A 14,272-nucleotide genomic window follows, 5' to 3' on the forward strand; every position below is an offset into this window, starting at 1 on the left:
GTTGCTTCGCTTGTAGCTTATAACGACCGAATTTTTCTAAAAACAGTGTTATAGCATGTAAGAGTACTTTTTATGCACTATACACATTGTGCCTTTAAAGTGGCTGGTGGCGAGGCTACGCACTGAGCCCTCAAAGTGTGTTCTGTGAATACACTCCGACATGAGTGCGCACTTTGGCGAGTGCACTTGTGTAGCGTTGTATAGCTGTGCTAGAGTGCACTTTTAGCAAGTGTCACTCTTTGTAAGTGCACTTTATTGTGCGTGCTTGACAGGGGTAAAAGACAATGCTGAGCAAAACTGTCCACGCACTTCAACGCACTCGCTGAGAACACGAGCAAGACAAAGGCATGCCGACTCTTTAGGACAGTGTCCTGCAGGCATGGTCTAACTCACTTGTCGTCGAGACTGCCCTCACAGGGTCAGTTTTAAAAATTTGCGCAATGAAGATGAAGGGGTATCTTTGTTTATTGGTACTCTCAACCCAGACAATGAGGGGAAAACCACTCCCCAATCCCCCACAATCACTTTCGGCCGCCCTGAGCCACAGCTGCGGCAGCCTGCTGAGCGGCCTTCTTGGTCTTCACCAGTTCCACCAGATCCTGCGAGGATTAACGACACCGCTCACGTGGCATGCACTGTTCCGAAATGGAACGCTGAGGCAAAAACTGAAGCTGGCCTGCATCGACAGTTCAACACATTCTTCTAATGACAAAAAGGCTTCGAAAACATAGCTTTTGCAAGCAAAAAAAAAGGTAAAAAAAAATGGAGCCATCAACCATTCTCAAAAGCAAACTGCGGTGACATAGAGACTGGTTACTGGTGTGGATCTTTACGATGAACTACACTGCCATGAGACACCTTTAGCATACCGTGTACCGCATTACCGGAGTACCCGGAGCCTGCGCACTGCCAATACTCATGTGCAAATTGCCTTGACAGCGCCAGATGGCGCCACATACCCGGCAGCTGTGCTCGTGCCCGCAGCGTCGGAACCAATCAGCGCGTGCTCACCACCGGTGGGCGGGCTGCCGGTACTTCGGTAACGGTAGCGGTAACACTGTACACAGTATGCTAAAGGTGTCTATTGACTCCAAGCTGCTCATCGTGGAGTCATTTTATCAACGATGTCAAGGGTTTGAACTGAGTAGCACGGCAAAAAATTTACAATTCAAAGTCTTATTTGTTCAGCAATAAATGGATCTTTTGGTGCTAAACAAACCTCAACATAGCCACAAACAGGCAAACTGATTTTTTTGGACTGTAATAATTTGGACTTGCGCGATATTTCGGACACCTCATAGGAACGTGTACATTTCCATAACTGATACGTCGAACTCTGTGGAGTTCGTTATTTCAGACTAAAACGGGCACCAGCACTAATGTGGAGAGTGTTTTTCAATTGAAAATTTGTTTTTTTGTTGTTTTTTTTTGCTTAATATAGACACGAGCGGCACTACTGTCACAACCAACCGGTTCTCCGCTGCTGCGGTAGGCGCCATCTTGGATTTAAATGGACTCAATGTGATAGGCTGGTTTGGATAGTCTTGGCTATTTGTTCTTCATGGCTGCCAACTGAGAATGCCACATTCTTGGTTGCATCGAAATGGCCTACAAAGAGTGGTGAAATCATTGAAAACGGGACAGCAGTAGTGTCTGCCGCGGCTTGAAGAGCGCAACCCACAGAGCATTCGAATGCCTTGCTTCCGCTCGAGTCTTCCTGTGGGTTACTTCCCTGTGCATGGAAACTGGTTGTTCTTGCTTCACGCGGATTCGTTCACGACATGACCTGTGGCTGCATTGCACTGCCTGGTATCATGACTCACAATGACTGTGTCATGATGCGAGACGGTGCGGACATGATGAAAGCATGACTGTGGCTCAGATAAAGTCTAATATTACTGCTTGCAAGCGGGAAATGGGGAGCGGCGAAGTTCGTGATTTTTAAGCTGGTGTTTTAAAGGAAGTCAATTTTTTTTTAAGTTCACAGATTTTCCGAACTGTTCGATTATTCCGACCACTTTTCGGATCTCGCAGAGTCCAAACAATCGTCCGGCGACTGTACTGGATGCATTTGTGCCCAGTGCCCCTTTAAATCAGCACTGTCAGAGAATTTTCAGGGCCAAGAAATATGTATGCGGTTCACAGTCTGATTGCTGCAAACATGTACAGTCATGGTCAAAATTTTGTGGGATGAGGGTTTGAAGAAGAAGAAGAAGAAATTTCTTTATTTTGCTTGAGCAAAAAAGGTGACGGAAGAAAAAGCTGCTTAGTTGCAGCTTGACAAAGCTCCCGCCACCCAGACAGCAAGCACTTTCACAGCACATAGTTTTACAAAATTGATAAAACAGTCCTCTGAAAAGAGCAGTCAATTGTGAATTGTCACGTGCAGAACAATAAACAAAATAGACACTTGAAACAAGATTAAAAGAAAAAAAGGAATCCGTGGTACAGGTTAAACAAAAATTTTATAAATTCCCTTGTGCGACATTTGCAGAATGTCTATTTGTTTTTCATCCAGTTCATTGAGCGCATGCGGTATGGCGTGTTTTAGTCGTTGTTTTCCGTACATTGTACGGGAAAATGGAATGAGCCATGGTGACTGATAGCGAAATGAATAGGTATTTGTTGGTTTTTGTAGTCTAGCTAAGGTCAGAAATGTCTCAGATTTTCCTTGTATTGCATTCTTGTACTTACTTAACAGGTTATAAGAGTACATATCTTCCACTTTTAGAATGCGATGTTTGAGAAAAAGGGGTCCTGTGTGTTCTAAAAATGATGTGTTTTCAATAATGCGGATGACCCGTTTTTGTATTAAGGCAAGTTTATTGATGTTTGACTTGGTGGTATTTCCCCAAAGCAGTATACAGTAGCGGAGTTGTGAATAGAAAAGGGCATTATATAAGAGCTTTCTTGTAGCTAGTGGGAGGGTGTGACGGTGTTTGTTTATTGTACCTACAATCCTACTTAGCTTTGTCGACAGATGTTGAACATGCTCGTTCCAGGACATGTGCTCGGAAAAGAACATGCCAAGCGTTTTCACACACGTTTCCAGCCCAAATGTATACGGACCGAAGGTAATGGTGGGAGATATTCCAGGTAGGACTCCGGGTGCACGAAAAAGAATACATTTTGTTTTGGATTCATTTAGTATCAGGCTATTTTTTCGGCACCATTCCTGTAGATTGTTACAGAATAAACTGGCATCTGTTTTTATTTCTTCTAAGTTTTGTCTAGATATCAATACTGTGCAATCGTCTGCATATATGACAATTGTGCAATCTCTGTAAATTTCTACAATATCGTTGATGTAGAAAAGAAAAAGAATGGGTCCTAAAATGCTTCCCTGTGGGACACCCGATTGAATTTCTTGTAAGTGCGATTTATTTCGGTTTATCTCAACATATTGATGCCGGCCAGTCAAGTATGACCGAATGAGCTTAAGTGAAATACCCCGAAATCCATAGTGCTCTAATTTTTCTAGTAATATTGGATGATTTACACGGTCAAATGCCTTGCTGAAATCTAAGTAAATACCTAAAGTTGTAAGTTTTTTCTCGAAATTTTCCAAAATTACCTCTTTTTGTCTTAAAAGAGCGTCTTCTGTGGAGCGGTGTTTTCTGAAACCGAACTGGTGATCCGTTATGAGGTTATGTTTTCTTGAAAAGCTTTCAATGCGTATATTAACAACTTTTTCGAGTCCTTTAGAAAAAATCGGAAGGATGGATACTGGTCGGTAATTGCTTAAATTATTTTTGTCACCCCCTTTGTGTAAGACCTTGACACGGGCGACTTGCATATTGGTGGGAAAAACGCCAGTAGATAGGGAAGAATTAAATACGTGTGTTAACGTGGGCGCAATTATATCCAGAACATATTTTATCGGTCTTATTACCATATCGTTCGCATCAACGCTGTGGCTGTTCTTGAGTCCTTGAAAAACATATATTACTTCTGACTGACAAGTAGGGTGAAAAAATAAGCTTTGCGATACTGAACGCACAGAAGAGGAGGCCTCGGAACAGTAGGCCGTGCTTCCTATTTCTACGAAAAATTTGTTGAAGCGGTCCGCAAGCACTGTTCCGCTTACTTCTTGATTATCAATTACGAGGTCTGGTATTGAACTTGCCTGTACGTTCCTCTTTAGTAGTCTATTTAGATTTTTCCAAACTAGGTCGCTATTTTGCAGACAATCACTATCAAAAAGGCGGGCGTAATACTCGCGCTTAGATTTTTTGATAGCTTTATTTAATTTATTTCGAAAACGCTTGAATTCCCTCAGTTTGTTGACGTCACGAGAGTCTACAAAAGATTGATAGAGCTTGTGTTTTTCAGCTATAAGTTTGACTATGTTGCGGGTAATCCAAGGCTTACGGGAGCGCTTGAAACTTCGATGTGTTTTTAGTTTGAAGCAAGCGAAATATTTTTGCTTGAAAATTTCTATAAACTTGTTGTATGACGCATTAGAATCTTCAATTGCAAAAATTTCGCTCCAGTTCGTCTGAATAATTGCATGCCGGAACTCTTCCAAAGTATGCGGTGTTATTTCGCGGTACGTGACTGTATGTTCACGGAAAAACATCTTTTTCTCTGCGGTCGGGCAAAGCTGATCGATGAAAAGTACTGAACCACAACAGGACATGAGTGCTCCATTCACAGCTTAGATGTGAGCTGACTGACTAGAGAGGCAACGCAGAAATAATTTTTTAACCGTGAATCTGCATCCCGCAAACTTTTGTCCATGACTGCACATCTGTACCTGCTGCTAAAATACTGCGTGCAAACACACCTGGTCTCAAAGACTGCACAAAGCAAGAGTATGAGGGGTGTGTCACAGCACCTTGTGACAGAAAGAACACCACCACAAAACAAGATTGTCTGGCACAAACTGCAACACCTGTCTCATGTTGCGAACATCCAGCTAACAGTTCTCCGACCAAGTCAAATGCTATCTGGTTCTTAGTCAAATGTTTAGGGGAATCCCCCAAGGTGGAGTAAATTTGTAATAAGGGAGTAATTACTCATTGACATCCACCCAAGCGCAGCCATACGGCTGCAAAGGAAAGCTATACAGCTTTCTCAGAAACTTCGCAGTTGAAGAAAAATTCGTCTTGGTCCGGGGTTCGAACCCGGGACCACCGCTTCACCGGAGCAGTCGCTCTACCAACTGAGCTAACCGGGACGGCAAGCTTATGCTAGGGCGAGAGCGAATTGATCAATAACTCGAAGTGGGAACAGTGTTGGTCAAATGTTTAGGGGAATCCACCAAGGTGGAGTAAATTTGTACATACAAATTTACTCCACCAAATTTATTCCACATACAAATTTACTCCACCTTGGGGGATTCCCCTAAACATTTGACCAACACTGTTCCCACTTCAAGTTATTGATCAATTCGCTCTCACCCTACCATAAGCTTGCCGTCCCGGTTAGCTCGGTTGGTAGAGCGACTGCTCCGGTGTAGCGGTGGTCCCGGGTTCGAACCCCGGACCAGGATGAATTTTTCTTTAACTACGAAGTTTCTGAGAAAGCTGTATAGCTTTCCTTTGTAGCCGTATGGCTGTGCTTGGGTGGATGCCAATGAGTATTTGCTCCCTTATTATCTGGTTCTTACTGCCACTCCTAAAGAAGGCGTAAAGTGACCAATGTTTCAACTGCGTATCTGGACAGTCCGCATGAATGCCGAGAGAGCGCATTTGTTCTGTGCCCCCACCTTGTATCGGCGCATGCATTCCTTCTTGGAACGGGTCCGCACGCATTCGGCGATGCGGTCCCAGCGGTCGGGCGTGCTCGCCGGGTACGTCTTGAGGGCCTGCTCAAGCAGCCGCTGTTCGTCCGCCTGCCACACGGTGCTCGCTGCACCACTGCCGTCACCTGCACGCATGCCCTGCATCAGACAAACTCTCCGGTGCACAAGAAACTGGGCCGGGGTAACACCATTCCATGCAATTTTTGTACAGCCGGGCCCACTAATAACAAACGTCATGGTTGCATGGACTGAATTCACTACATCCGAAATGCATATAAGCGGACTTGCCATATTATGCTACCAAAAGGTACAAACCCAAACAAAAGAGCCATTCCTTTATTAAAAAAAAATTCAGAGGGGCACTTTGCTGATCGAAAGCGCGGTTAGGCGAAAGCCTTAGGCGCGGTGTTGCTGCTTGTGTCACTGATGTGTGGTTAAGATGTTAAGCTTCGCCTCTGAAAGTGGAACGCGACAGCGTCTTGCAACGCTGCCAGGGAGTCCGCAGAACGCCATCGCTCGTTTGGCTCTATGCCTAGCTCGCCCGTAAATTGGTTTTTGAGGAAAGGAAATGTATCTGTCTGGCATATCTCTGTGGAGGAAGGAGCGCAGGCAGGCAGTGCGAATTTGGAGCCTTGGTTGTGCACGTGCCGCTTAGCGATCCCGGAGTACGCAGCAAGAGTTCCATTTAGATGTGAATTCGTAGTACAGACACAGCTGCCTGCTACTGCGGAGTGGCAGCGGTTCTAGAGGGACAAAACGGAACAAAGGAACAAAAAGACATGTCGCTGGTCGTACAGCGCGCCGCAAAATGTCTTCGAAGGGTTGGAGCAGATATTTCAGGCGCGTCACCCAAATCATTGTTTTCGAGGCGCATGTGACATGCATTTGACGCTTAGGGAGGGGAGTCTTTGTACGCCTCGTCGAAAAGCATGACTGCGCACAGTTTGTGAACTATTTCTCACAGCAAACGGCTCTAATTTCTCTCGTCTCGCAGAGAATTAAAATTTTCGCTTGCTCCACCACACCCACAAGGGGAGAAGAGAGTGACTATGATGGCAGTGGTAATGTTGGGAAGTGAGGGAACCCTCGCTCTGTCTAGGTTGTAAACAATGGTGGAGGCTGCATACTGATGATGATGTTCCCAGACCTGAACTCAGAGCTTGTTTCAGGCACTTCAGAACTGTTGCTGAATGCTGCTACATTCAACTCGGACCACTTCTCACTAACTGTGCCATCTAACTGCACACACACACAACATGCTCCGAAACACAGCACGCTACTTCATGGGTACACACACACTCTCACGCTTCTGAAAACATTGCACAAAACCACTGACTGCTCTTGCATGCTCAAAGCCGGTGTCTCCATCTGCTTGTCTCAGAAGTGTGGGTGAAAGAAAGGCTGGAAATTTTTGCATGGAAAACTTTATTGACCAAATATTTAGGGGAATCCCCCAAGGTGGAGTAGATTTGTAATAAGGGAGTAATTACTCATTGACGTCCACCCGAGCGCAGCCATACGGCCACAAAGGAAAGCTATACAGCTTTCACAGAAACTTCGTAGTTAAAGAAAAATTCGTCCTGGTCCGGGGTTCGAACCCGGGACCAGGACGAATTTTTCTTTAACTACGAAGTTTCTGAGAAAGCTGTATAGCTTTCCTTTGTAGCCGTATGGCTGCGCTCGGGTGGACGTCAATGAGTAATTACTCCCTTATTACATGGAAAACTTTAGCGCACGATGTGGTTACAGGTAGACAACACGGCCACTAACCTACATGCAACCTACACCTAGGGATAACCTACACCTAGGGATTATTATCTGACTACATATGTCCTGTGTAGCACATTTCAAAGCGACACTTGTAACAACAGTAAGACCAAAAAGATGACGCCAACTTGCTCCAGAGAGAAAAATATTCCTCAAGGCACTCATTACGCTGCTGCACCTTTAAGCATCCGTTGATGTCAACACAGATATTACCGCATTTACTCGCATAATGATCGCACTTTAAAAAAAAAAAAAATTGGCGAAAATTTAGGGGTGCGATCATTACGCGGGGTAAATTTTTGAGAAAAAATTTTAGAGCACGGAAAACGCAATTAAGTTGCAGGCAGACAACCCTTGTCACACGGGCGTGCTACCCGCGGCTACGCCGCTGAACGCGGTTATCGCGAGCCAAGCTCGGCGATGGCTTACATCGCTAACCGAGAAGGTAAAGTGCGAAAAGCGCACGAGCTGGCCCGCTTCGAGAACGTACTTTCTTTGCACTAAATCACGTTCCAAGAGCAACGCGTCAAAATAGGCAGTGTGTGTAGGGCTGCGCGACGGCGCTTTTATGCAGCCTTCGATCTCGACCGATGGCGCAGGAACAGCTTACAACAGCAACGTCCCACGGCGCTCAAACTACGCATTTTACCGCCGTTACGCCGAAAAATCTCCGGTCCCTGCCACATCGTTGATGTACTTAGGTGACACAATCGCAACGCTCAGAGCACCGGATTCCGCGCGCTTACCGCAATGGTGCCGCCCGCGAGCACGGCGGACGACGGCGCTCTGTACTCCCTAGTCGTTGCTAGGCCTAACTTGTTTCGTATCGAAGCCACATGTGGACGGCGCTTTTGAACCGACCAACTCAGCGCAAAATTTTTCGCCTCTCCCTTTTTCACAAGTTATTCTATCACCCGCAGTTTCATACCGAACTTATCTCACCCCCTCAGTACTTATCAAGACTAGATCACATTCATAAGGTTGGCATCCCTTTCTGCAGAACAAAAACTTTTTTTCAGTCATTCGTACCACGCACATCGAATGAGTGGAATCACCTTCCTTCTTCGACGGCCACCATCACCGATCATCATTTATTCAAGAATGTCATAGCTAACATTGTTTAACTAGGATGTATTTTATACTGTGTTATTGTTTTTTTTTTCTTTCCCTGAACGCCTTAGCTAACAATGTATGTGTAGTAGTCATGTTTGTACTTTCCCTGTTTAATTAACTCCTGTTTGTTAAATTTCATTTTTTGTAACCACTCCCCTCTGTAATGCCGTAATGGCCCTGAGGGTATAATAAATAAATAAATAATGAATGTTCTACTTATGGCGCTGCCTCACTGACAACCTAATTGTTTCATATTAAAAGAAATATATGCGATCGATTTCAGCGACGCTTTAGTGGCGGAGCTGGCGTGCAAGCAGATCGGGTCAGCCGCGCTGCAACGGCGGTAGCTGCTACGCAGCTGCAAACGTAAAACTAGCTTGTATCACAGTTATTACTCCTACCAACTACTCGGTACAGGCCAGCGATCCTCAAGGAGGATTCATTTCCGACGTTCCCGTATCCCAGGGCTCATTATTTACGAGAACAACAAAGTTTAGCCGGATCACCGCGTAACTTCGTTCGTTGCACCGCAACCCAGAACGGTGGCGAGCCTTGCGACAACAGCGAACTGTGATTCGAGATTACCGCAGTTTAGTTTGGTATTCGCGATTAAGCATGCCCGTGTGACTGCAGGTCAGCCAACAGGCGGCTTCCGCTGCAATGCTGACAGAGCAAGATTGTCATCTGCACATGCCATCTGTCAGACAGATAGCAAGTACGATCATTGTCGGCTAGACTCGACATCGTCGACAAATTGCAATGGCAAGTTCGGGGTGCGATCATTATGCGGGGAATAAAAAAAATTGAATTTTGCCAACGAAATTCGGGGGTGCGATCATTACGCGAGTGCGATCATTATGCGAGTAAATACGGTATAGGCACCATTGCCCGAATGCTGCAGTCGCCATGAAAAACTTACCAGCAATTCACGTGCCAATCACGCGTACCTGCCACACGCTGTGCTGGTAGTCTGTGGGTTATTTCACACTATTTCTTAAATTGCTATGCGACTCGCAATGCACATATGACTCTCAATTGGAATGAAAAATGTGTTTACATTATGCACAGTTCTAATTAAAGGAAACATTCTTAAAAATTGGATGTTGACTGGACCACCGAGCCAGTGCAGAAATGGCAGCAGAAGCAAGGCACGTCTGTCTTAAACCAGCCCGTGTCTATTCTCCCAGTCTTTTTGTAACTGGTTGACTATAACCCCAATTCCTGCTGTTCTCTGCTTAAACGGGTACTGAAGCAAGATCTTGAAATTGAACAAAAATGCTGAAAATAGATTCTCGGAATGTGATTACACCGAAATCTAGTCGTCACTACGCATATTTTTTAGCAGATGGTTTTATTTTCGATGTTTTATGAGTGCGCCTTAAGCCCTTCCGGCTAGCGCAAGGTGAAAAGCGTGACGTCATGGCACCCTTGTCCAACAGGCAATAGGACGGCGAGTACGAAGTTGCGTTCCCGCGGCAACAAATATGGCGATGACGGTGCCCTTCGATGCACGACACCTCGCTTCGTACTGGATTCATCCTTGTTACTGCCTTCTTAAACATGTTCAGTGGCCATAAATGGGCCACCGGTCTCTCGCTTCGTCTCCTGTCTCCCATAAGAAAACGTACGAGTAATAAATTTGCTTAATTTTTTTATTTAGAGTGACGAGTCTCCCCCCTTTAGGCTTTAAGAGGGGCAACAGTTTGTTGACAACCATGGTTCCCCTCTGTAGAGCCACTGAGCTTAAGACCGCCACGCAGCGGCCAAAATATATGTGTTCCCGCCGGCCTGCAAGCTGTTAGTCGACGCGGTTGACACGGTCGCGCCGACGAGTGCCCGCGCCGAAGAGCTAGCCGGGTATGCATTACGTAAGTTACGGCGCGCCGGCAGTCTCGTCTCGGTCCCTTTGAAGGATCCCCGCCGCGAGAAACCCTAAACGGCACTTGCACCCGCACCGCTTTTCGGGGGAGCGCTCCTTATTCTTTTGCTTGCGTGTGTGTGTGCCGACTCCGCGTATTCACTGTGAGGGAAACGGCGCCGCTTCTGGGCGACGCGCGGGAAGCCGGGAACACGGACTGCGTTTGGTCGGTGTCAGTGGCGCGCTTTCCGAACGCTGGCATTTAGTTTTCTTTTTCTTTAAGGCGACGGGCGGCTTCGGCGGCGGCATGCCATAGTTCTTGAGCTGCGCGGACAGATATACGCTTCCGCTACGCACATTGCCCGAACTTGCGGCCTAACGGCGGCGCTGAGACGATTTTTCTTTTAGCCGTGTACTTCTGTTACCGCTGGCTGGCGCCGCTTCGAGGAACAGGGCAAATGACGGTTCTGTTCGTGTGTTTGTGTATATTCCTGTCTCTTTTCGTGCGCGCAGTCCGACTTCCTGAGGGGAAGATACTCTGTTATGGTTTCGTTGCGTTTTGCTTGTGATGTATCTTATATCAGTCACGTGCACTGCGGGCCCGCCTAAATACACGGCCACAGGCAGCTGTTACGTCACGAGAGGGCCGGCCCAATCAGCAATGAGCTGAGGGGTTAAGAGGAGATGTTGGCGGGAATCTGGGGGTTCTCGCCAGGAGCTTTTGACCGGGAGAGCTCTGGCGGCTCCACTCTGTTGTTGCTCTCCCTTTGTTTCGATTCTGTCTACACTGTACGATCTATGCTAATCTCATGTGTATAAAGTTTTTTTTTTTGTTTCTACAACGAAAATCGTCGTCATCGTTCTTCGCGCTAATTAATGCCAATCACAAGACCGGGCCGTAACGACAACGAGACGGCCTGACCTCGCTAAGCAACAGCAAGCGAGGAGAAGAAGAAAAGTGGAAAAGAACCTCAACTCCCTCCTAACCACCAGATGGCGCCACTAGTCTAAACATCAGTGCAACTCTGCTTTAAAACGGTGGGCGCACGGGTGTTATGATGTCTAGTCGCAGCTTCCACACGCGGCTGCCAGGTGCAACGATACAATAAATCGGGGAAAAAAAAAATGTGTTATCCTCCTTTTCTGCCAAAATCCTTGTCACATTTATCAATTTTAGCAGTCAAGCTTTGGTTCACTATCCCTTTAAAGAAGTGCGCCTACCATCAAACCGCTGTGATGGGGTAGACTCGTCCTTGAAGGCCACCTCAGCCTTGCTCCCCACCGACTTCTGGTGCTGCTCGTAGGCCTTACGGTTGGCCTCTTCCTTCAGCTGGGGGTCTGCACACATCACCAGATTGAGAGGTCTCGTCAAGGTCGCACTCCACTGGTTAAGGAAACAACGGTAGTCTTCCAGCACAGGGACAAGAAGATCCATGAATTTCACAGAGCCATTCTACACTCAGACAGAAGTGAACTTTCACTTCCACTCTACGTGTTGTTTGGACCACTTCAGTGCACCTCATACCCAATCCTCCGATTGATGGGATAAAACGCACCCATTCAAAAAAATTCATGGGCTATAAATTCACAGCAAAATACATCAACACATGTGCTCTGCTTTCATGAGCCCAATTATAAGTTTAAACCCATTTTATTTCTATGCAAGTAAAATTTCAATTTTAATTCCAACCCCATTTTCAATTCTTGAAGAAAATTTTTAAACCGCAATTCCAATTCCAATCTTTCCAATTCATTGGCAGTACTTTGACTCCTTTCCGTCCACGCTTTGCACTTCCTCCTCCGTGACATTGCGGAACCTCCTCCTCTCCACTGCACTGTACACGGCCAGATGGACGCCAAATTTTCATTCGCGTGGCTGTTCTAATGCTTGCACATCAAAAGTCAATGTCAAAACCACTTCTTCAAGAAAACAAAAGAGAGAGAGACCGCCAGTTAAGAGACCGCCAGTTACTATGCCAGTGTAATGCAAGATTCAGTGACAACTATCTGCAGTGCTGAATGCGACGTTCACTGTACCAACAAGTGGCGCCCTCTACACGCAGAGGCATGAACGGCACAAGCACTACTTCTTGCCGCTGTGCACAGAGGACGCCACAAACCCATGATGTAGCGAGCAGTGCCCCTCCCCTTCTCTTCGCTCCTTGTTTCTACTTCCTGTTACACCACCGCCGCCAACGCCGCAGAACCGTGGAACATGCCTTTAAAGGGACACTGAGGAGAAATTGAAGTTGGCTTGTATCGACAGAATACCAGCTCCTGATTACAAAAACGCCACTCATACTGACAACAAAGCTCTTGTAACATAGAAAAGAGCAAGAACCAAAATACAGGTATCGTCGCCACAGGCCAAACTCGCAAGTACAAGCGTGATGACGTCATAGGACAAAACAGTGTTGCTAGAACCAATGGTTCTAGCAACTCTAGGACCCGAGAAGCCACAAATCCCTGAGGCGCAGCCAATGCATGCGCAAATGTCCTTGACCTCGCCAGATGGCGCCACGTGCCCGGCAACTACGCGCGCTCCTGAAGCATCGGGACCAATCAGCGCCTGTTTTCCGGTGGTAGGCGGGCTCCCGGTATTCCGCTAGCGGTAACAAGGTACACGGTATGCTAAAGGTGTCTATTTGCGAGAACTTCGTTGACGACTTCGAGAACGAGATCCAGCGTAACGCTGGCAAAACGCCAGTGCAAACGTAATCGAAGCGACTGTAGCGACGGCCGCAATAGCCGATAGATGCATTCAACGTGCGGCCGGCGGTAGCTTTCTTTTCGGCTGCTGCTAGGCCACGCTGGCCGCTAGAAATCACGGAGTCTGCGTTACGTCATGTTTCACGTCACTTAGTCCTGTGTCATCATAGGAGAATCCCAAGTTTGAATCAGAGCGGCGGGAAAAACTTTCTCAACTTCGAATCCAAATTTCTTAGAAATAAATGCATCTTTCGCTGCCGGCCAAGTAGCAACAAAGCCATGACATGCCGAACTATCGGATTTTACTATAAAAAAAATATTAATAGTGCTCTCCTCAGTGTCCCTTTAACAGCTCTCGCTGTACAGAAAATGAGAACTCAAGAGGTGGCAATTATGGGGAAAGCAGAGGTGTGGCAGGTGGCACAACAGTGACAGCTCCACAGACAGATGCAAGACAATGTAGCTTGGCAAGCATTTTGTACAACAGAGGACGCACCCAGCCTCTGCAGGCTCTTGGCTTTGGCCAGCACTTCCTTGGCCGTCCGGTCCGATGTTGCTCCGTGCTGGTTCAGGAAAGCGGCCACAACCTCCCACCTGCGTTCAGCGAGGAACGGCGCAATCAGCGGAGAAGACTTTCACTCACTTTACACGTCATGCAGGCACACGCTGCAGCATTATAGGAACACAAAATGAAATCTCGTGCATCAACCTTTCACTTCCAAGGTGTCTAGACTACATTCAGTGCATGCATCCAAGCTGCTTTGCAGTTTCACAAGAAACGTGCTTCCAAAGAACACAGCCGTACAGTAGAACCTTGATTATACGACTTTCAGGGGACCGCGTGAAACCACTGCATAATTGCAAATCTCATGCAAGTGACTCATTCGCGAAATAAATGTGTCCACTACTCTGGGTTTCAAGATCATCCAAATCAGTGGTTCGAGGCTCATGCGACGTTTACTTCAAGCACTGGGACGGAAGTGCACGCACGTCTCGTCTAAAGCAACCTCTTAGATGCCAAAAAGCCTGGCTGCATGTGGTCTCGGAAATAATTCTGGTGGCATAATCAGGTTTGTTAT

At 46.7% G+C, this 14,272-nt stretch overlaps 1 protein-coding gene across 1 annotated transcript in view; it reads right to left on the reverse strand.

The window, feature by feature from the left end:
- Positions 1-447: 447 nt before the first annotated feature.
- Positions 448-14,272, reverse strand: part of LOC149325389 (dnaJ homolog subfamily C member 2) — a 46,814-nt gene continuing 32,989 nt past the window's right edge. Inside the window, exons 14-17 of the mRNA XM_089562660.1 lie at positions 13,690-13,787; positions 11,706-11,822; positions 5,711-5,871; positions 448-599 (exon numbers count right to left, since the gene is read on the reverse strand). Coding sequence (XP_089418786.1) covers positions 522-599; positions 5,711-5,871; positions 11,706-11,822; positions 13,690-13,787 — 454 coding nt within the window. The 3' untranslated portion in view covers positions 448-521. The remainder of the gene's footprint in view (positions 600-5,710; positions 5,872-11,705; positions 11,823-13,689; positions 13,788-14,272) is intronic.

Source organism: Amblyomma mixtum, chromosome 10 (assembly GCF_055824585.1).
Source record: "Amblyomma mixtum isolate Tamu chromosome 10, ASM5582458v1, whole genome shotgun sequence".
In the NCBI taxonomy this organism is placed as follows: Eukaryota; Metazoa; Arthropoda; class Arachnida; order Ixodida; family Ixodidae; genus Amblyomma; species Amblyomma mixtum.